Source organism: Rhipicephalus microplus, chromosome 3, assembly GCF_043290135.1.
Source record: "Rhipicephalus microplus isolate Deutch F79 chromosome 3, USDA_Rmic, whole genome shotgun sequence".
In the NCBI taxonomy this organism is placed as follows: domain Eukaryota; kingdom Metazoa; phylum Arthropoda; class Arachnida; order Ixodida; family Ixodidae; genus Rhipicephalus; species Rhipicephalus microplus.
This window is the reverse complement of record NC_134702.1, coordinates 193,520,555-193,543,784: the sequence shown is the minus strand read 5'-3', so window position 1 is coordinate 193,543,784 and position 23,230 is coordinate 193,520,555. Positions and strand designations below refer to the sequence as shown.

At 45.8% G+C, this 23,230-nt stretch overlaps 1 protein-coding gene across 2 annotated transcripts in view; it reads left to right on the top strand.

Annotated features, from left to right (window-relative positions):
• Positions 1 to 10,888, top strand: part of LOC119159866 (uncharacterized) — a 50,772-nt gene extending 39,884 nt beyond the window's left edge. For both annotated transcript variants that reach the window (XR_012894129.1, XM_075888572.1), the window contains exon 4: positions 10,718 to 10,888. Coding sequence is in view for 1 of the 2 variants with exons in the window: in XM_075888572.1 (XP_075744687.1) it covers positions 10,718 to 10,870 (153 nt within the window). In the remaining variant the exon portion in view is untranslated. The remainder of the gene's footprint in view (positions 1 to 10,717) is intronic.
• Positions 10,889 to 23,230: the final 12,342 nt, after the last annotated feature.

Below are 23,230 nucleotides of genomic sequence, written 5' to 3'. Positions count from 1 at the left end.
CGTGCCCTTAAGAAATATTTCATGTAATTAGACATTTTCGATCCAAGTCCGATTTCCTTCATGGTTAGAAGGCTGTACTTGTGCCTAATGTTGTCGAATGCTTTCTCTATGTCTAGTCCGAGGATGGTTTTGGTATCTCCAGAGTAATTGTCTAGAATGTCGTGTTTGATCTGCTTCATAGCATCATGAGTAGATAGTGATGATCTGAAGCCTAACACATTGTAGGTGTACATGTTGTTGTCCTCCAAGAAATCCTTGAGTCTGTTGAGGATTGCATGCTCGGCAACTTTTCCTACACTTGATGTTAGCGATATTGGTCGCAAGTTCTGCCGACTTGGAGGTTTACCCGGTTTCGGTATTAGTATGGCTTGAGAAAGTTTCCATTCATGTGGAACTTCACCCGAATTCCATGCTTCGTTAATAAAATGAGTCAGTGATTCATTAGAGGACTCGTCGAGATTCCTGAGTGGCTTGTTGGTGACGCCATCCGGGCCAGGGGCAGACTTTCTGTTTAACTCACTCAACATCCTTCTGATTTCAGATGAAGTGAAGGGTCGATCCAGCTCCGGCATAGGGGCTCCCCGGTATTCCGATCGTGGAAATCATTCTGGCTCCTTAGCGACTGGTAGGTATTTGTCTATGAGTTGTTTGGTAACTGTTTCAAAGTCGATTTTTAAGGGCTGTGTGTATGGCCCGGGCAAGACAGTGTCTCTGGTTGGACCTGGTGCCTTGCTGGTCTAGCAGGTGCTTAATAGGTTTCCATACTTTGCCGTTCCTGATCTGCCCATCAATCGTTTCACAAAATTCATCCCACTGCTGCCTACATAGGTTGGTGCAGTGCAGTTTGATTTGTTTATTCAGTTCTGTTATTTCCTTTTTTAGTTTACAATTCAGTCTTTGAGTCCACCATTTTTAGTTATGGCCTGCTTTGCTTCATTTAGGTGGGCTAGTTTAGAATCCATGGCCTCCAAGATAGCGTCAGGGAGAAGCTTTCTGGTGGCTGATTTGATATAATTCCTGATGGATTCACACCACTCTTTGAGGCATGGTTTGGCAGCATTCGGTTCGCTTTACGTTTTAATTCTGCAAGATACATCCCAATCAACAACCTCGAATTCTCGAGTGCGGCCTTTCTGAACCCCCAGCTTAACCTCGAGAACATAGTGATCACTGCCAAAGTTATTACCGGTATTTGTCCATATGGGATGCTCTACGTTCTTGACAAAGGTTAGGTCGGGTGTGGTGTCTCTACAGACAGAATTGGCGATTCTTGTGGGATACCTTTTATCCGTAATCAATACCAGGTCTTGCTTGTCAACTTGATGCCATAGATTCCTGCCTTTCGAATTTGTCGCATTATATCCCCAAAGTTCATGAACAGCGTTTAAGTCCCCTAACACGATTAGAGGCCTAGCTTCCGCGAGTTTCGTAGCTTTCTCGAAAATTATTTTGAAATGTTGCTTGTAGTGCTTCGGGTTACTGTAAATGTTGAGGACAAATAAGCTGTTGCATCTCTGATTTTTGTATGAGACTGGCACTAATACCTCCACCGTGAGATATTCTGAGTTCTTGTACCGAATGCCCAGATCGTGAGAGATGTGTGTCAGCTACCTATTTACAAACAGATATAAGCATCTGCTATAGTTTTCGCACTCTATAGCTCTATACACTGTGAGTGGGACGTATCCGTACCCAGTTTCTTGGAGTGCTATTATACCCGGCTTTGATTGTAGTGATCTAAGATATGGCTGGAGTGTGGCACGTTTGTTGTTGTACTCCCCGCAATTCCATTGCCACACTCGCAATTCTCTTTTAGCGTGGACCATATTCTATGTTCGTATCCCCTGCCTGGGCAATCATGGGGGCTCTGTGGAACGATGGTCCACACGGTGCTCTGTCGTTGCCGGACATACTCATCATTTCAAGTGTTTTCATTTTTTCGCTAAATGTCTTAAGCCCTTCCCTAGGATCATTTATTGTACTCTGCATTTGTCCCACACTCAACGTCTACTGTGAGACACTGTCCACGATCATTTTCATTTTATATGCAAATGAGGCAAGTGTTTGTTTCATTTCCTCAATGCGCGTTTCAGTATTCTTCAGCTTACTTTCGACGGCTCTGCGCTTGGTCTACATGGCCCCGTCACCCACAGGCGCGGGAACTGACGTTTCGTTTGGCGTGTTTTTGTTCTCAGCCGGCTTGGTTTCACTTAAAAGTTTTTTAATTGCTACTAATTCTGTAAGCATATTTTTGTTCATTTCCTTTAGCTCTTCATTTTCTTTCTTGAGCCTCTCTATTTCCCTACTTTGCTCTGGTGGTGGGTCGCAAAGCATGACAATTACCGGTTTGGTTCGCGCTCCATTGGCCCAGGCAAGTCGTCTGTTGTCGGAAGATTGTTCTCTTGTAGTTGGCGTCTTGTCCTTCATTGCCGATCCCTTGACTTTTTCGGCCCACGTCGAAACAATGCCTCCTTCGGATTCTGGGTTGATCAATGGACTCCGATTCCCAGACCTTACCACGGATTTTGACCTGGATGCACTCGTTCTTCTAGATCTAGATACACTCCTTCCTCTGGATCGGGAGCGATTTCAAGACCTGGGCTAGCCGCGAGATGCTGCTGTTGGCTTCGAGTCGTCCGTTCGAGTTGATGCCGTGGAGTGCTGCTCGGATGAGTGCAGAGTCAACGGATTGTCGACTTGTTCCTTTTCAGCGTTGGCTGCCATTGCTCTTTCACTTCTTCTTCTGAAAACGTACGGAATTGTGTAACGCTGTCTGCACATCTTGTCTGCCGTGGGGTGTGCACTACCGCAATGTTCACTTCCGGGTTGACACCTGTGTTTCTTAATCACGTTCATTTCACCACATCCTCTACACACGGTCTCTTCCGGGGTGGGGCACACGTCAGTTCTGTGACCCAGCTGGCCACAAGCATAACATATATCGATCTTTTTCTTGTAGAGCGAACACTTCGCCAGGATCTGACCGTACCTGATAAAATTTGGAACTTTGTAATCGTCGAAGGCGATGATCACCGTGCCGGTATTCTTATTTCTTTTAGCCGCAAGCGACAAGGGGTTTCTCGGGTTAACAATATTTCTCTCAAGCTCCGCCGGCCTGTCAGCGATGTCGATGTTTCTTATCACTGCTTTGCACGTATCGTCGGGTGCAGCCTCATAGGCGTTGATCTCATAATTTCAACCACCCAGGTCTATTGATCTTATTCTCATGTACCTCTCAGCATTTTCGCACTCCGGTGTACTCGCCACCGTTATGTTATGGCTGACGTTCGGGCAGATGATGTCTGACGCTGTCTGATCCAAGCCCAACCCTGTTCCTTCTATGATGGCTTTGCCTACCTTGGTGAAACCAATCTTGCTAATATTGATGCCGCCACGTGGTCGTAGCTTAATCTTGAAGTGATCCTTAGGCATGCAGCGCATGCGAGACGCCCTGGTGACTCTGTTCTTGACCTGATTGCCTTTCTCAAATGTTTTAGATGCCGCGTCCATGTTAAGACTACCTTCGGCTGAGTCCCCGCTAGCAGCGAATTTGGTCGTCATTCACTTGGAAACTGCTGCTTGCCAACCGTACTCTTCGGTACACTCATCGGGAGATATGCTCTCCCCGTCCATCATTACTCGCATGTCGAATGCGCGGCCACTCGCCCCCGACGAACGCCCCTTGGCGCGCGTCCGTTTCGCGTTGACCCAGCTTGGCGTAGGCCTACCTCAAGCACGGTGTTGTCGGCACAAAAAGTCTCGTAAAATGACGAAAAGTTCACCACCACAGAAAATTGATGTAACCTTGTTCTCCTCGATGTCATGCGTCGATCGACGTAAGACATTTAATGACACAAATTGATTATTGGCGGAAACAGTTGTTGAGAGCGGGAGCCAAAATTTTCCTTCCTCAGTGTTCGGCGCCTGTGGCGTCTCTCCAGAAGAGAGAGGGGAGAGGACGAGCGTGCGCCATGGGTGTTAACACCACTGGGAGAGATGCCTAGAGGAGAGAAAGGGGAAGCGAACGCAATCAGGTGTAAGAGAGATGTTGAGAGAGTAACATGTAGCTGTTGGATGGAGGAAAGGAGGAGAGTTGCACATGCGTTGTGTGAATGCGCACGCCATTGGACATAGGCCCAAGTAAGAGATGATTTCTTGCTCAGCCACGACGTTTGCAACGCCCAAAATAGGAAAATTACTGATATTTCTGGAACCTGCGTGGCTGCTAGCGTCAACGCTGAATTATCCGACCGCATTTGTATAAACGCCGACGTGCTTCTCTACTAGTCAGTTGACCCACGGCTGACGCTCTGTTTGCCACTATCAGTGCCATTGTCTTGCTGTAGTTTGACATTGCTTTTACATTGCTACAATTTAGGCCAAACGAACAGTTCATTATAAACTTCCAGTGTCGTCCCTTCTTTTGCGCCACCACCCCGTGACAATATTCGGTTTGAACGGCAAGCAAACCCAGGCTGTCACGCTGCCGCGGTAGTCTAGTATCTATCGTACTCTGCTGCTGACCCGCAGTTCGCGGTATCAAATCCCGGCTGTGGCAGCTGCATTTTCCATGAAGGCGAAAATGCTGTTGGCTTATTTGCTTAGATTTGGGGGCACTTTAAAGAACCGCAGGTGGTCGATATCTCAGCAGTCCTCCAGTACGACAACTCTCGTAATCATGTGGTGGTTTTGGGACGTTATACTTTACATATCAATCAAGTCTAGGCTGTCGGTGTGGCAAGCAGGTGTTACACCGCCGTACCAAGCTATTTTTCTTCCTTTTACCGTATTAATTGCAAATGTTCGTAGTGTACATACTGTTATGCCTGCGAGTCCACAGCGAACATCCATGCCTCTGAAAAAGCCAATCTGTGTCAAGACCAGCCTGCGAGCCCGCCTTACGCGAACAACTCAACGGCGTCACTGTGCGTGCGGTGCCTTTCTGCCGCGCACGCACAGTGAGTCACCTCAGCCAGCGAGCCCGTCGAAGCAATCGGTGCCTTCCTGTATGGCGAGTCTGACGTAATGCGTGGCGACGTCACTCGTCCTTGGGCGCAGCCACGTGCAGCGCAGCGGCGCCAGATTCGATGAGAATGACGCGGCCCAGCGCTGACCCCATTAGAGGATTATGACCTCAGGACCAGCGCTAAGGTACTCGGCTGCTGACCCGCATGGCGTGGGTTCGAATCCCGGCGGCGGTGGCTGCATTTCCGATGGAGGCGGAAATGTTGTAGGCCCGTGTGCTCAGATTTGGGTGCACGTTAAAGAACCCCAGGTGGTCAAAATTTCCGGAGCCCTCCACTACGGCGTCTCTCATAATGATGAAGTGGTTTTGGGACGTTAAACCCCACATATCAATCAATCAACCTCAGGACCAGCAGCGCTTCTGGTTGGACATTTGGTTACTCAAAAAATCCACCCGGTGCAGATATAAAAAAACACTGCGCGCGTCGCGAGCAGGAGACATGTGTCAGAGAAGAGAGCTACGCTCTTCGAGTCTCTGTCTACCCCAGTGCCGAATTTGTAACGCCTCTGTATATGTGCTGTACATAAACCTTGTTTAACTCACCGTCGTCTCGTCCACTCGTCTATCAGCTCTGCGCAGAAGCAGTCGCGAGCTGAGAAACCTACGCTACCAAATGGCTGGTGACCTTCCCGGCGGAGTCCGAAGCAGTGGCGCCTCCGGGACCATGTTGGCGTCGCTGTCTTTCGAAACAGTGGTTGCAGCAGTGAGATTCGTGGCGCCCTTCGTAACGTCGTGGGAGGCGCGCTTCGTAACAACACACAGCGAACAAAATACCTTAGGGCTTCTCTACAAGCGTGTACGCGTCTCACACAAATACGTTATAACCAAGGTGTGCTAAAAGACAATGCGAGCATTTGGTTTCGTGACAGTGGAGAACAGTGCGGCTGCAACTGTCGCTGTTGATACAAGCAGTTTAGCTGTACAGCCAATTGCATAATGTTTATAAGTAATCACTAGTATAAAACCCACTAGTATCTGTGACGATACTAGCGGGTTTGCACAGTTTATTTGAAAGTCGCATGCTCGCCAGCAATGCGAAACCAGAGACACGCCATTGCTTGAAACTAATTCAGCAAAAAGCACTAAATAAATGTCATATAGCTAAAGGAGTTTCCATTACGTACGTTATATTGCGTTGCAGAGGCGCAGGATAACGCCAGGCGCCAGAAATTTGAATAGTGCAACAACTTGGTGGTTCAGACAACACGCTCAGTTGTATTTATTCATCATCAGCTGTAAAAGCATAAAAAGAGTGAGCAGGTCTGTAAGTTCGCATGTTGCCTTAAAAACACGTAGTGTCCTTTGCGGGTTCGCAAAGGTATGAGTTTTAACTAGTAGCAATTCGTAACTGTACTTGACGTAAATGCATTTCTAGAAGAGTTTCAAACAACCAATGGTACGTGCACAGCCTTTTGATTCCTTAATATAACGTTGATGATTGCACCATGAGCTGAAACCAAGCTAGCAATTAGGAAGGTGATCTGCAAGGGGCCTGCTTATGCTATCGTGTTCTGATGGAATGAAAAGTGGGGCTTAACGTCGCAAAACCGCCATACGATTATGAGATAAGCCGTAGTAAAGGGCTCCGGAAATACGTGTTCTATTGTGTTTTCTTAATGGCGAATCTTAAGCGTCCTTCAAGCTTTTTAGCGAATTTAGCACGTTCCCCAACAGCGCATTTGTTGATAATTCTGAGTGCATGAGTGCTGAATTAGAACATACCTTGCGAAAATAAAAAGCAACGTCAATGATTTAAATGCAAATATGCTATTTATAGAAGGAAAACTAGGCTGAAGACAAATTCAAATCTAAATGTGCGTTTTGATAATAGTTGCACTTAAATTCACTTGCCAGACAATTTTAAGCGTGTTTTTTTCCTTATTTTGTTGAGCGGCTTTTATTAGAATTATAAGTAGTATCGTGAATTAAATACCATTTTGTGCTCCTTTGGGCTCTTTCGCGATTGTCGGCAAACATTTAGGGGGCTTATGATAAATTTTTGCTTGACAGCTCGCTAGCACCTGGCAACACATTTTCAGAAGGCTAGAAAAAAAAAGGGGTGGGGGCAAGCGCACTTTTTATAAAGAGAAATTAAGTTAGCCTTAACCACTATAAGAAGGCGCTCAGCTTAGCTTTTCACTTCTAATAATTGACCTGCTATCGTCTCCATAGATTTCGTAGATTTCACTGTGCGTATTTTCTGACTTATCGAACGTTATCCAAGATCGATGCTTTTTCGACTTACATTCTTGTGGAATACAACTGTCGCTATTGACTTCAAAAGTGCTGAAACACTCACTCCAAGCCGGCACTTATGAATATTCATCGCAAATTCCTCAGTTGCCACACAAAACGAAAAGCCAGAATGTCGGAAGAAGTGGTGACTGCACATCGGCTGTCGCCCTTAGAGTTTAGGCCCTTGCAGGCTAAGCTGGTTAACATTATTAAGCTGTGCCAGTTCAATGACCTTTCAAGAGTACTGAACCTCACTCAGTTACGGCCACTGTACGGGTACTGCCATCTTAGGAGTAGTTTACAATACTTAGGGTAAATAATTACAGTAGTTCACGGTTATGCAGCTGTTTTTCTTGTCACATCTCGAATATGAGTGCATTTAAAAAAGTTGTGAACTGGCTGGCAAGGAGAGTGTTATGTAGAAGCCTTTCCAGCAGCCATTCGTGTGGTGAAATTTTGAACGCGTTTACATTTTCCTCTTTTCTTATTTGGAATTTTTTAAGCTAGTGCTGCACCTAGGTTGGTGTTATCGCCAAAATATGCGAAATGAAACGAAATATTTTGTGGAGCAGATGCAGCAGTGGTTGTGCGGCTACAAAAACAAAGATCACTGCATATTCACGAAGTGAATGATGACAATTTGGCGAGGCTCGGGGAGATTATTAACCGTGAATTCCCCTGTACATTGCCCATTTAATCATGCAAAGACGTGAGAACACGCTTGTACAGTATATACGAAGATATTATTGATCACTATGCGCATATTGTCCTCTGGATAAGCTTGCCGGTGTTTTCATGCCGCTGCAGTTTCGCGAGCGCTCAGCTCCGGATTGGATTGCCGGCACTGCCGTTGCGCTGCAGCTTCGCGAGCCCGCAAGTCTGAATCCGCTTCTCTGCGTTGCCGTGCTGAAACCGCTCTGCGAGCCCAAAACTATGGACTGCGTTGCCGCGCAGCCACAATGTGAGCCGCCGTGTCTTTATTTCATAACGAAGTGCACTCTATGTTCGCCGCTGTCGAAAGGGAGAGAGAGCCACGCCACTAGCGTTCTCCTTTCATACCGCACCACGTGCCAACAGCAATGGATGAATGGATGAGTGAATATGGCTGTACCCTTTAGATCGGGCGGTGGCTAGCGTCACCAAGCCATAATATTTGATGAACCAAAAACCAGATTTATTTTTTTCCTCAAATAGTGAGGTTGAGGATTCGTACTTTGCAGGGAAGGGTTCAATTTTCACTCGTGCCTTGACTTTAGCCACCAATCAGATAACCTCCTTCTAGTTAATTCTACCCGCTTAAAGTCTATTTTGCCCTCACTGTCCCTAAACCCCAGTGCTTTGAAAAACTCTGCGCCATCAACCTGAACTACAGGGTGAAGCCCTTTACAGAACGTTATCAAGTGTTTGGCAGTTTCTTCTTCCTCTCCACACGGCCTGCATACTGTGTCTACCCCTTCGTATTCGGCCCGATATGTCCTTGTTCGCAATACCCCCGTCCTGGCCTCAAACAGTAGAGAACTGCCCCAAGTATTATCATAGATCCTTTCCTTGGATATTTCCTGCTTAAAAGTTAGATAGAGCTCTAGTGCGGACTTCTTAATCATGCCAATTCTCCACATATCGGTCTCAGCTTTCTTCACATTCTTCTTGACCAATAATTATTTTTGGTTCGGCTCCTTGCTGTTTTCCAAGTACTTACCAGTCAATATTCTAGTTCGCTTCCACCATTTTGTATCGACATTCTTCATATACAAGTAGCTGAATACCTTCCTAGCCCAACGCTCCTCCCCCATTTCTTTCAATCGCTTCTCAAATTTTATCTTGCTGCTGGCTTCCCTGCCCTCAAACGATGTCGTCCCATATCACCTTGTACTTCCTGATTTGGTGTATTCCCGTGAGCTCCTAAGGCAAGCCTACCTATTCCACGTTGCCTAATTTCAAATTTTGCTTGAACTTCTGTTCTCATGCACAAGACCGCATTGCCGAACGTCAGACCAGGAACCATGACCCCTTTCCATATTCCTCTCACAACATCATACCTATTGTAATTTCACAGTGCCCTGTTTTTCATTACCGCTGTATTCCTGTTACTTTTTGTCGACACGTATATATCGTGTTCCCTTAGGTACTCGGCCCCATTGTTTATCCATACGCCCAGATATTTGTATTTATCTGTTATCTCTAGCGTGTCCTTCTGTATTCTTAGCTTACTACCTTCATTGTCAATAAAAATCATGACTGCTGATTTTTCCTTACCTAATTTGAAATCTAACCTACCTCCCTCATTACCGTTGATGTCCACCAATCTCTGTAAATCTTCTTTGTTGTCGGCCATTAGCACTATATCATCTGCGTACAACAATGCTTGTAGTGTCTCTTCAATGAGTTTTTTTTTGTTTGAAAAAAGAGAGGTTGAAGCCCAGTCCACTTCCCTCTAACTTGGCCTCTAATCCTTGCAGCGCTGACACTGTACCGCCCCCTACCGGGTGCTTCCCGTACTGGCGTGAAAAAGAGAGACAGAGCTGCGCCCCTAGCGGTCTCCCTACAAACCGCAGCACGCGCTAAGAGCGAGCGCTGGCACCGCGCCGCCGTCTACCGGGTGCTTCCAGTACTGGCGTGTCACGCCGATAGACAGGGGACATGGCTCTATCCATAGGAGCTTCACCCCTAAAAGGACGCAATAAGACGCGCGCTATAATTTCGCGAGAGCTTTTGCCGTTTTTACTTGCCTTGCCCATTGTTACTGTACTGAATAATTTTTTTCTACGACTTTATATTGCAAAAAAAAACTCATCAGAAAACTAAAAATGACAAGATGACAGGCTAACTGTTACTGCAGTGTTATCCTTTCTGACAGGCTAACTGTTCCTGCAGTGCTATCTTTCGTGTTTTCTTACGCTGTCTCTCATTCTAACATAGCTTTGCTATCATCGTTTTTCACCTCACCACTTTTGCCAAGGCAAGGTAGCCAGTCGGTCTAAGAAATGGCCAACATACAAGTCCTTCCGCTTCTTTCTTTTGTCCCAATCCAATAAATGTGAGCACGCACGATATAAGGCACTGAGATGCCGTAATTGCCGAGTGCCGAATTGCCGCATTTTTATTTAGGATATAGTGTACTCAGTAAAAATGTCTTTTGCTAGTCTCAGCGAGCTTCTGCATCAGATAACGAAGAATTGCATCGAAAACTGGTGCATAAATGTCTTGCCACTAACGGGTAATGAGCAGTGGTAAGAGGATTAGTCTGTGTAGCAAATAGTGTGAACGTGCATGAAAAGAATGAACTGCTAAAGCTCAACGAAAAAGTTGTTCTGTGCTTCTTTAATAGTACATTCCATGCTGCTTTAGTTTATTACTGCGGGTAAAAATTGCCACTATCAAAAATGCTTAGTGCCTCAATAAGCTTCTAATAGGCTCTCTTCATGGTTCACTTTGTTTCTCTATGGGCTCGAACAGGTTGGCTACTGCAGAAGTGGCGTATGCGTGCCTGCAGAAGATCATGCTCTCAAAAGAGAGAAGCGATCCATGCTCTTAACGTTGGGTGCCATGAAGCTTCTACAGAAGATTGCGGAACGTATAAAGCAACAAAAGCAAAAGTCAAACGAATAAAACTGTTATCATGGACAATTGTAGATTTGTATGCATTACTTAACATTACACTGTCAATGTAAAAAGAAAGCTTAGAACGCAGTGTAGTGGCATTATGTTTTACATACGTTGGTAAGGCGCCATCTTGTTTAATATAATTTCGACGTGTTGCCGCATAGGAAAATACAACAATTCAAGGAATCGTCAACATTGAGGAAGAGTATGCGCAATAAAGAAGCTTGTTGCCTTGAAAAGTGACACGTCAGAAGTGTCTGGTAGAATGGATGCTACACTGATGCACTCCGGGAAAAAAGAATTTATTGCAGCGAATGGGACTGTGATAAATGACAGCAGCATATAAAACGAATTATTAAAGAATGACTGCCAAAGAGGTTACCGAAATGTAATTTAGACATAAAACATGGTTGAAAACAATTGGTCATAGGAATTGGTATAGCAGGAAAGTAAAACCACTCCTAACATAATAGTTGGTTGCTGCCTGTCAACTCGTAAATATGAAGCGGTGTGAGCCTTGGGACAGGAGAAGAAGAAGCACGAGAGCCGGGGCAGGAAGGAAGGGAAGAATTAGGTAGGGAATAAAGCAGATTAAGACGGACGCCAGTTCTATGCTGAGGCTATAATGCGGTTGCGTTCTTTTGAGTAGAAACACTAGATTATTTTGGTGCAGCCGGCCATCGAAGCCAACATGTGGGTGACGTTCTTCGTTGACGAGGCCTCCGCGGATAAGATCATGTTTTCGAAGCCAAGTTCAAGATGAAACAGTGGTGGGACTACCTCATGAGCTCTGCTCGGAAGAACTCGTGAACCTGGTTGTGGGAAAGGCATGCGTAAACAGTACTGAACTACGACGGAAATGTGCTGTAAAAGTGAACTTGCATGTGGCGACCTTCTACAACCTAGTTCTTGAACCAGGGCGTCGAAGAAACTCAGGATCACTGTCACGGACTGCCATTTTTGCGACCCGGCGTCACGGCAATTAAGGTGCGCCGTACTCCCCGCTGACCGTGGGAACGGCGGGCGCATGAAAGAGAGCTGGGAAGTGCAGAATGGGGTGCTCTTCTTCAAACGTCGCCACCGACGTTTGATCCTTTGTACCTGCGGCGGCGTCTGCAAGGTCGTGGAAGGCCGCGATGTACCCCAAATAAGGACTAGACTACGGGACGCACCGGCTGAAAGCCAAACAGCCTGACCGTTCGCACGGAAAAATTTCTGGTGGCCAAGCCGTATGACAGCACCCCAACAGGTTGTCACTCTCGCTAGTTGAGGGCGCTCTCATAATTAAAAAGGGGTGGGGTCAATATATGTTTTGGGGCGGAGTTTCCATCAATAAAACGCACATGACTGGACCCATGTAGAGGTCTCTTGTCTCCGAGGAAGAGAGCGAGGGGACACGAGGGGGATTTAAGCGCAGGATTTTGCCCTGCTAGGTCTAGGTAGGCTAGTCGCTGACCAACATGGTTTAGAAACAGATCAACAAGTATCTCTTATAGAAGTTTTAGTGTGGCTCTGTATCGGCTGGCCACCTAAACTTAGCCGTTCGTCTAGTTGTGACGCGATATTAACGTCTGCAACGTAGACACCTGGAATTCACCTCGAGTTAGCTCAACCTTCCCAAGGTCACCTGCAAGCACTAGCCTCCCGGAGCCACCAGCGTTGCAACACCGCCGACATCGCAGTCGTGCCAGAACTCTCTTCGACTTCTCGCATCCGATCGTCGGGGACGCAACGCTGCCGGTCATCACACGTATGCCTTCACCTGTTTATATCTTCGAACTTTCTCCTCTGTAGTTCTATTGTTGTTAGTTTGTGTAGTTTGTAATAGTTCTCGCTCGTAAGCTGCTTTATTGTTTTTTTAGAGGTATTTTTGTTGTATCAAGTGTGGATGTATTTTGTGAGTTGTATTGAAGTGTTGTACAAGATCCCGTGTGCTGCAATATCACTAGAGTAAAGTTTGTTTTGTTTTCTCACGTCTCTCATCTCATCCCTGTCTCTGCTTGCGTACGGAACGAGCTAACCTGTTGTCATTTTCGTCGCCGACTTAGCGCTGGCGACGCTAGAGTGGCAGTTTGTAACAATCACGGTCGTCGACGGAAGAGGTGAGCCTCGTTTTGGAAGCTCTTCAGCTGCAACATGAACAGACTGTGCAACAGAATCAAATAATGATATCCCTTATAAGCTCTCTGGATGCTGAGAAACTGGTGCCTAAATTGGTAGAGCCTGATGGTTTCGACGGTATGTTTTCAAGTCTAGAAAGTTGGCTTTGCTTCTATAAATATGCCGCTGAAAAAAACAGGTGGCTCTCTCACTAGGATAAAATCACTAACCTGCGTGTTTACTTGAGAGGCGTTGCGCTCAAGTGGTATGAAATATGCATTCAGGACGACAGTGACGATTCTTGAAGTCAGTGGGAAAGAAACTTTTGACTGCATTAGGAAGCAATCCAGTAAGTAGATGGAGTAAAGCACTTAATTTCAAGTTCAAGCAAAGCTCCCTTGTCGAGTACTTCTTCGAGAAACGCCATCTTTTAAGGCTAGCCGAGTCGTTGCTTCCTTTTACAGGTGTAGTAGCCTTAATCATGGATAAAAAACATGCTGAAGTCTTGAATCAGGTGCAAATACAGTCACCAAAAACTCTAGATGGCCTCCCGGAGTGTCTTCAGAAGATACCATCAGTTTAAGAAAAAAGCATAACCGCTAATGCAAGCACCTGTTTCAGTCGGAGTAAAGCAGACTGGCTGGTCAAACCGCGATCAGTGAGAACCAAGCCACCTAGCAAGTAGCACGAATAACTTGACCTGGCGCGCTCCAATAAGTCGAGTGAATAACATCGACACTGAAGCTCAGCAGGATTCAACAAAAAAAAATAATAAGTGAGAGACTGTCTTCCAAATAATAACTGACAAGACTGTCATCTAAAAATCACCTAACCATATGTTAGGAGACCGAAAGATTTGGCTCAAGAAAGAGTTACGGAAGATGCTAGGTACTTATATCGTATCCCCCTTTGCTTATCTCCCGTAACGATCGCACCGAAAGAAGACGCAACCTTCAACTTATGCACCGACTGCAGGGTTCTCAATCATAAGACAGAACTCATACCATTTCCCATGCCGAAGATTGACACAATATAGATGAGACTGGTGGTTGCCGCCATTTTTCCTGCATCGATTTATGCAAAAGCTTCTGACAGATCCCACTTCCGAAGAAACAAAAATGTACAAAGCTTTTATCACGCCATTTGATATCTACGAGTATAACCAGCTTACTTTTGATTAGAAAAACCTGCCAGAGTGGTTCCAGAAGATCATGAACGACTTGCTAAAGCTATTCATTGGTGTTTTTTGTAATGTGTACATAGACGACCTGACAGTCTGCTCCAAAACTGAGGCTGAGCATCAGTACACAGTGTCTCAGGGGTTAAACGCCTTGAGCTTCGCACGTCTCAAGGTTAATCTTAAGAAAAGCGCATTCTTTCAACGAAATGTTGCGTTTCTTGGACGAGCCTTCGCTGGAGACACCAAAAGCACGATCAAAGAGTCCGTAGAGAAGATCTCACAGTTGAAAACAAATTGCCCGCAGCTTCCCTCGGGGGAACACTGAGGAGGATGCGGAGCATATAATTGGTTAACGGGGTGTTAAAGTGCGACTTACTTGGGTCGATGGCTAAATTGGTTAACGTGGTTGTGAAATGGGGTGTTAAATTGCGACTTACTTCAAAGCAGTTCACATAGATTTCGCGAAAATAAATAAGAAACGTGAAGGAGTGAAGAAAACGCAAGCTTTTCTTCTGGTCTTAGAGGAATGCACGACGGTGGTCGTGGCACGAGCAGGAAAAGAACATGCAAATAGCGTAATAAACCTTCTCGAAAGAGACATGCTTAAGACTACGCGGTCAATCGTATGCGATGGTGGCTCTGCGTTCAAGAGCGAAAAGCTAGCAAGACGGGCTCGGGATCACAATATATCAATCAAGTTCTGAGCTCCTTACCATTCCGCAGCAAATGGGCTGGCAAAACGTGCCATACGGGACAGGAAACAGTATATCAAGAAGATGTACGATAGTTTTTCTGGTGGATGGAAATGTTTTTTCGAAACACCCTTAAAACATTTTTAGGAGCAACCCCTATTCAACAAGATCGTCGAAGAGAGGCAAGAAAAATCACAGGAGCAGAGATACCGAAAACTAATGAAAAAAAATCTCGACAAGAGGCATCGAGCAGACATTCGAGACATTCAAGCCACTGACCTCGTACTAGTGAAGAAAGGAACAAGAGGTGACAGTGTCAAATTTTATGGTCCTTAATCTGTGACCAGGACAGCTACGCTGAACGCAATTTTGAAGACTGTCTGGTACACTGGTGAACGTGGTTCAGTTGAATTTGTTTTAATTGGAAATGTCTACAAATATTATCCCAGGAGGAGTAATTAAAAAAAACCGGGATGGGTGAAGTTGTACGGGCCATGGGACAGGAGAAGAAGCACGAGAGCCGGGGCAGGAAATAAGGGAAGGATGAAGTAAGAATAAAGCAGATTAAGATAGACGCCAGTTCTATATTGAGGCTATAATGCTGTTACGTTCTTTTAAGTACGAACACTACAAAATAGAGCTCGCACAATGTCTATTGGTGTTTCAACATACATTCACTCACGTGGACGCTCGGTCGTACACCTCCATGTCAACAACTAACGGCTATACTTACCGATTAAACAAACGAAACAAGGCCTCGTGGTATAGTTATAGTAGTACATGACGAGCGCGCACTTATAGAAAGCGTAGTGACAGGCTATAAGAGCGTCACTGTCTTGGCGCAGAGCTTTGGCCACCATTTTTATTCCGCGGCGTGTAAACAAAATGAACTCTACAAAAAGAACATCGTCTGTTTTGTCTCCGCTGTGGCCTAGCCGCAGTTTTCTTAGGTGTAGCGCGAGCATTGAATTCAGTACTACAGCTGGGAGGGGCGGTAGCGCACCATAGAGCTATTTTAACATGAACACGTTTTAGGCTGGAGTTCATCAAGAGACTCTAGTAAGGTATTTGCCTCACGAGCATGACATGTAAAAATAAACTAAATGAACTACAAAAATTGGCCCCATATCTGCATGTTTCACTGCAAATGTCGTCGAGTGAAAGCAGCTTTCTGACTGGAGAGTGAAGAAAATATTTATTTGTTCTTCTGCGTGACAAAGTCACAGAATACGATTCCGGAGGCACTGCGTTAAAGTGCCTCGATTCGCGCAGCGCAGCTAGGTGGCACCCCGTATCGTCTTATTAAAGCGCAGAAAACACCCGCCTTTTCGTGCATGGCGTCGCATATTCGGCTTAGCCAAACAAGTATATAGGTAGATTCCGAGCATAAAGAAGCACGCCCAGTATATTAACGGATTGATGTTCTGCCTCAGATATGTGCAAAAATTGTTTTAATTGATACTGTGTAAAGTGCAAACGCAGAAGCGAGAACTTTGTGGGTGGGCGCTAAAGATGTCGTTTTGCGTTAGAAATGAAGGCGGAAAAGAAAAGGCAGAGAAACTAGTCGTTTTCGGGGGAAAAACAGAAAATTGGAGAAATAGACAGACCAAATTTTTTGCGTCAAATAATATAAGAAAGACTATGTTCTTCTAAATTCCGTTAATGAAAGTCGAACCAAAGAACTTTTCAGTCCGCGACAACAGAGGCTGGACACGCTACATAATGGGCCTTGGTCACAAGCTCAGAATTTTTTTTCCTATGGTATCACACGCTTGTCCATCTACTATCGTTTATTGCCGACGATTGAACAAAGCCTTGTGTTGATGGGTACTAGTGGTACCTTAGCAGTTACCGCTGAAAGCGGAATCCGAGAAAGCAGTGAAACATTTAGGACAGCCGTCCCTGAGTTGGCGCCAAACTTATGCTAAGGTTGCCTGCTGGTGGCATGTTCGAGTATTGAAAGCCACTGCCCGACTGAAGAGCAAACCAACGCGTGCCGTGCCTTAGTTGTTGGCTGGCGAAGATTAATATCAGGGTGAGAGTAAGTGGACAACGCAGAGCGGGCAGGGCTCTACAAAATTTCAGGAGCTCTAGAAGAATTACATGCGCACTTTTTGTATCTAACGCGTCGTTTCACAGTGCGATTAGTTCTTCAACGCGTTGAACTAAGTGTGAATGTCACCTTTATTATGCACTCGTTCACTTTATCAAGATAACTGTGAAACGACAGTGTTAGATATACAGAGCGTGTTTGTAAAGCCTTGAGAGCCTTTGAAGCTCTAGAAGAAAATGAAATACTTTTTATGAGAAAAAGGCGAAGTTTCGCTACTGCTTGATGCTGCAGGGTGGTAGCGAAAAATTCCTCGTAACATAATGGACCACTGTGTCAAGCTCCCGACGTAACTGATGGCATAATGGCGGAGGCAATATTGTCCGTCTTGCCGACAAGGTCGTGATGTCTCAAGTAGGTGCAGCATCAGTAGTTCTTTATTTTTTTGAGAGGGAGCAATTTTGTGGGTTCGTGAGTGTTGTATTAAAATCTAACTCAGTATCTCTAGCTCACCGATTGAGGCGCTGGTGTTGCGTGAGTTCGGCCAAGAGAGGAAATTTCGCAGCGAAGCAGAACTTCTTAATTAGACAATTGAATGCTTTTCGCAATTCACTGGTGTGCGTTAGTGATTCGGGCAATAGGGTTAACAAGCAAGTTACTCTCTGATACGAAAATATGCACATCAATATGCAGACCTAAAAATGTCTATGCAGACTATCAGCAAACTCCAAAATAAAATGGCTTCTGGCATCTGTGTGTTCGCCTGGGTAGAAGTCGGAAAAGAGTTGCATGTGAGCTTACTGAAGCCTTCTGTATCTAAGGAAAGCACCGGGACTGTGATGAATGGATGTATTGATGAAAACTTTTATTGAATCCTGAAGGATTCCACTTCCGTTTTGTTGGGGTAGAGCGAACCATCAAAATATACGTATGCGAAATAAATTTTTAGGAACACAGGGTGGCAATAACTACTCGCGTTAGAGGGAATTGCTAGCGCACATGACAAAAAAACAAACAAAAAAGTCATCTTTAATGGGGCCACCACACGCTTTTTCAGGTAACCGTGCATTGATGTTACTAGAAAAGCTTACTGCCTCATCAATCTAAGGTCGCAACAATTTTAAGAATCCATCTAGTATCAGTGGAGTTACAAACGTTTGTCACATGCTGCAATTACATTCTTTCCTCTCTCGTCCCGATGAAAGCGTTGGAAGCTAAGCAGAGAGAGATGACAGAGGCAAAGAAGATATGTACAACTTTTGAAGTCGAATTTTAGCCGCCTACGACTTTTAGCTCGCCTGGCCGTTTTGATAATGGGATCTACACTCAAATTGGTATGACCTAACGCTATAATCATGGCATGTATGTCATAAAAGTCATGATATACATGTTATGGTTTTGCTGTTCTTGCAGTGGTTTCGTTCACATACCATATTGCAAACTGTGTGGTATGACATGACTGCATGGCGAACATAATTGAATGGCCCTAACGTGAAAATCACGACAGGCACGTCACGTAAAAGCGAGACTACATGAAACCCTTAGATGCGCTCGCGGCCGTCTCGCTGGCTTCAAATATACTAAATTTGGAATTATGTGGCGTGAATGAATGACGAAAGTAAATGACATATGTAATCATCATATGCGTGTCATGTAAAACATGACTACAAGCTACGCTCAAACCGTGCTAGCTGCCATTTCGCTAGCTTCACATATGTCAAGTTTGGTATTACGTGACGTGAATAGACGACGAAAGCAAGTGATACGCATAAACATGATAACCATGACATACATGTCTTGTGAAACATAACTACATGCTCTCCACTCAGCGCGCTCACGGCTGTTTCGCTATCTCCACACATACCAAATTTGGTATCAAGTTACGTGAATGGACGACAAAAATAAATTACACGTTGAAACTTGGTAATCATGACATGGAATCTATAAACGACATAATTTACGTCGTCCTCGCAACGTTGTGCTCGTTTTGAAGTCACATATCAACTTTCCTAATTCGTACATTGCATATCATCGATTTCTACTAGATATGGGATCTGCCAATGTTTTGTTGTTTGTATTTGCGAAGTATTTGCTTGTGCATTGAAGCACTTTTTGCATCTATCTATCTATCTATCTATCTATCTATCTATCTTTCTATCTATCTATCTATCTATCTATCTATCTATCTATCTATCTATCTATCTATCTATCTATCTATCTATCTATCTATCCAGCCGCCTACATCTGGGTGCTCTCGTGATGACCTCTTAGCTTGGGATAAACCAAAATTTGTATAGCAGGGTAAGATGGTTTGAAAAATGCGACTCACTGTTAATATTGAGTATGTGCAAATATTGGATGTGTAAATACGGGGATGTGCACTGGAGGTTCGGTTCTGCGCAGGGGAAGAACCGTGATCATAGTGTACGAGTACAGTATTGAAATTTTGAGGTCGACCTCATTTGTAGAGAAAGTTTGATGAACAAGAAGGCAGGAAAATGGGTCCCGTTGAAAAGTGTTTTAATCTGAGAGGCGCACGGCATTGCCGTGCTCTTGAAGGGCAATGACGGTGCAGAGGTGCTCAAATATGTCAAGAGAGAGGCGGAAATGGGCCCGTTTGGCATATCTATGAAGCCTCTACAGTTCCATTGAATGAAAGAGGGTAACTGAAGTTTTCGGTGTGGCGATGTGGAGCAGTTAGGATGAGTCACTATATTGAGAATTTGGGGTGGCTGGGAAAAACTCTACCCCTTTTTTGGTGCCCTCTGCAAGTGGGAGCTCAGAGTCCTCGGAGTTTTCAGCCAGGCTGATGGCGTGTGAAAACTTGTGAAAACTGAAAGGGACGAATAACGTATTTCAGAGGGGTAGCCCTTCGGCTTCGAGGGTTTACGTCATGAAGCCAAGTTTTAATGTTACTCGTCACCTTTTGAGTAGCAGTGTTGGAAAAAGTTTCCAGGCTTTTGATTATGGCGGTGAGTTGTGTCAATAAAGTGGTCATAGTACTTTCTATAGCCTGAAATCGCTCTTCAGTGTTAGAAGGCTCCGATACAGAAGGAATGGTGCGCATGGGCATCGGTTATGGAGCGGGAATGGTAATATTGGCAGGAAGTGACGCGGGGGGGGGACTGGCGGACTACCTGTCTCCTAAACAGCAATTTTGGCTTGAAGCTGCGCGTTCTGTGCCCGCAGCGCAGTAAGCTCTTGTTTGAGCTCGAGGAATTCGGGGATGGAGGTGTGGAAGGAATAGCAAGAGGAGGAGGCAGCCCTCACCCCATTTTCTACCTGAGAAGCAGTTTTCTTGTTCAGCCGCTTACAGGCGCCTGGATAAGTCAGAGGTGGAACGTCCCGAGATTGGAGCACGGGGGCCACCCTGGTCCGGTGTCTTGGATGACGCTTGCTGTGACGGTGTCTTAGGTGGATATGGTGCTTGTTGACTGGTCCCTGCAGTAGCAGGGTTCTTCGTGGCTTGGTTGGTAGCTCCCGGCTGACGTCCTTCTGGCACGACACCAGATGTCTTGGGCATTGACCACTGCTTCGACGAGCCGCGATTGCCATGATGCCCACCCGGCTGCTGGAGGTTGCGAAACCTCGCTTTACAGGCCTGGGATCTGATGAGGTGTCCCTCACCGCACACCAGGCACGATGGCTCGCACTCGTGCTTTGCCATCTCCTCCTTAGAAGCACACACAACTTAACCACGATGGCCGCAGCATTGGTCGTTCTGCTGGGGACACAGCTTCACCCGGTTGCCCACCGTACCACAGTGGTAGCATGCTGGAATGGTGCGTTTATATTCGCGTACTGGTGTCACAACACTGTTGTAGTGCACAAAACGTGGCACACTGTGGTCCTCGAAAGTTAAAAGGGCCACCGAAGTCTTGCCAAGCTTTCTGATGAAAGCGATGCTTGCATCACGCCAATGACTCTTCGCTTTCATGGAGGCGGGGGTCTGCTGCTCGTGCACCGTAATGACGCCATGACACGCTTCCCCACAGATGTTGGTGGGGCCAATCATTGGTAAGAGACCTTTTAATGTTTCGAGTGAGAATTTTCAAGAGAGAATGCTCGCATAGTTCATGTTTTCGGGTGAGACAACAATGATATTTTGCTCCCACATGGGCACACACTGATAGATTCACTTGAGGTAGCCTCCACGTATGAGGTGAGCTTGGCGCCTAAATCACCTGGTTGAAAAGTAGCTTTGAGACACACTGTGACACGAGGCTTCAGCACGATGGTGAAGTCTTCTGCAGCGATGCGGAACATACCGTTAGGCCACCACGATACACGGGATGTTTTCTTCTTGTGTGGTATGCTCGCGGACGCGGCCCTATTGGTAGCCGATGCCTTGGTAGCTTTAGATTGCTGGCGACGCTTGTGGAGGACCACCACGTGTAACAGTCCCTCATCCACGATACCCGATGGTGGAACGGAGTTTTTGGGCACTGGGGTTGAATTCCTTTCCACGCCAACGTCATGGAATCATATTCTCGGAGTGTGGTGCCGCCATCTGTGGCTGCGGCCACGGAAAAGTTCCGACGCAGTCAGCGTTCGGTGCAGTACTCGGTCGGGCGAGCGTAGCTCCCACGAAGTCAGGTCATCAAGTGGACATACAATGCCCCAAAGTTGGCCCACATAGATGAATGAGGCGGGTTTTAGTGCAGAACAAAGTTACGAAGAAGGTAAGATGAATCTTGATGAAGTGTGAAGCAGGGTTCCGCCGGTCCTCACGAATAGAGCGGGAGCCGATGCGACGCGCGCCCGCTCTCGTCGCGCGCTCGTAGCGTTTCTCCCCACTTCAACGTGAGCCGGCGTACGAGCGCGCCGGCGTTCATTTTATGGCGTCACGCCGGCGATGTTATGTCAGGCGTTGGTATCCTCCTAGTAAAGATCAGTGGATGTGCCCACTGACCTTCATTGTGTATCTGCATGCCATATACTCGCAGGCACGCTGCGGTACGTTGTTTTGACGCATGCACGTTGGAGAGCACACGGCGTTCCTCCGTCGCAAAGAGAGGCAAACGCGACGCTGTCTAAGTACCGCCGGTGGCACGAAATGCGGCATCTCGCCTTTCTCGCCGGTCGCAACCGGGCTGCACCGACGGAAGCTGGTCACACCAGTCGCGCCTGCCGTAACACTATAGAGTGCTCGTGTTTTGCCAGCGTGGCGTCGTTGCGCCCAGCTGGCACGTGCGACAACGCTGCGTCGGGGTATATTGGGCCCTTAATGACGTCCAAGCCTGATAATCATATTATCCATTTCATGTAAAACATGAATACATGCTACGATCATGGCGTTCTCGCGGCCGTTTCGCTAGTTCCACATATACCAAATTTAGTATTACGTAACCTCAATGGAGGATGAATGTAAATGACACGTCTAAATATAATAATTAGGATATGAATTTCAGTAAAACATGTCTACTTACAACGCTTATATTACGCTCGTGGCCATTTTGCTAGCTCCATATATTAGAGCACGGTTTTTGGAGATGACTCGCAAATAAGCAGCTCAGCTTACATGATGTTTGAATAACGTCATTTACTTTGGTCTAGTTCCGTTGAGACTGCGCTGGACAAATATTTATGCTTGCTTATTTGTTTGTCACCTAAAAAATGCTTAGTCTTGTACAATAGGACTACGGAGAAGACGAAGATGTTGTGAAACACTGCCTGCGTTAGACCAGTCCATAATTGTTTTGCTATTTTCCCAAGCTTGACATATTTTATTATTGATTTGTGCTTCGTACTCGCCCCGTGACCACCTAGAGCTTCCAATATTTTCGGAAAAGCATGTCAAACGAACCTTTTGACGGCCTGTGTTGATTGAACCCACTATGCCACAGAATACCGCCGCCAGATACACTCGATTTCGCACCTAGAGCTGCGGTGGCAACTACTACTACTAGAGCCTTTGTAGAAGGAACTACAGACCATGACCCTGCAAAACAGGAAACACAAGACGAACAAAACGGCTCCAATCCTTCAGAATAAAATACAGAATATGTACACCGGGCAACTATCTCGCTTGTGTCCTACAACAATAAAAAGAGATATCGGCGTTCCTGTTTTTTCAGGTCTACCGCTCATGTACGAAGCTTATAGAAAGTCAACCGCAACACTGTCACATAAGCTGTTGTATCGTCGGCTCAAGAGAAATTTTATGACCATCTTCTGAACAAGGACGAAAGCCTTTTGGTCACCGTGTTGACCCTACCTGCCGCCAACCATCTAATAAATGTGCCTGAATTAGCTGGCGTTCTTATAACAGCCCAGGTTTCATACCCTTACGTAGCGAACCATGAAATATTACAAGATGTTCCTCTGATTTATTCAAAATGACT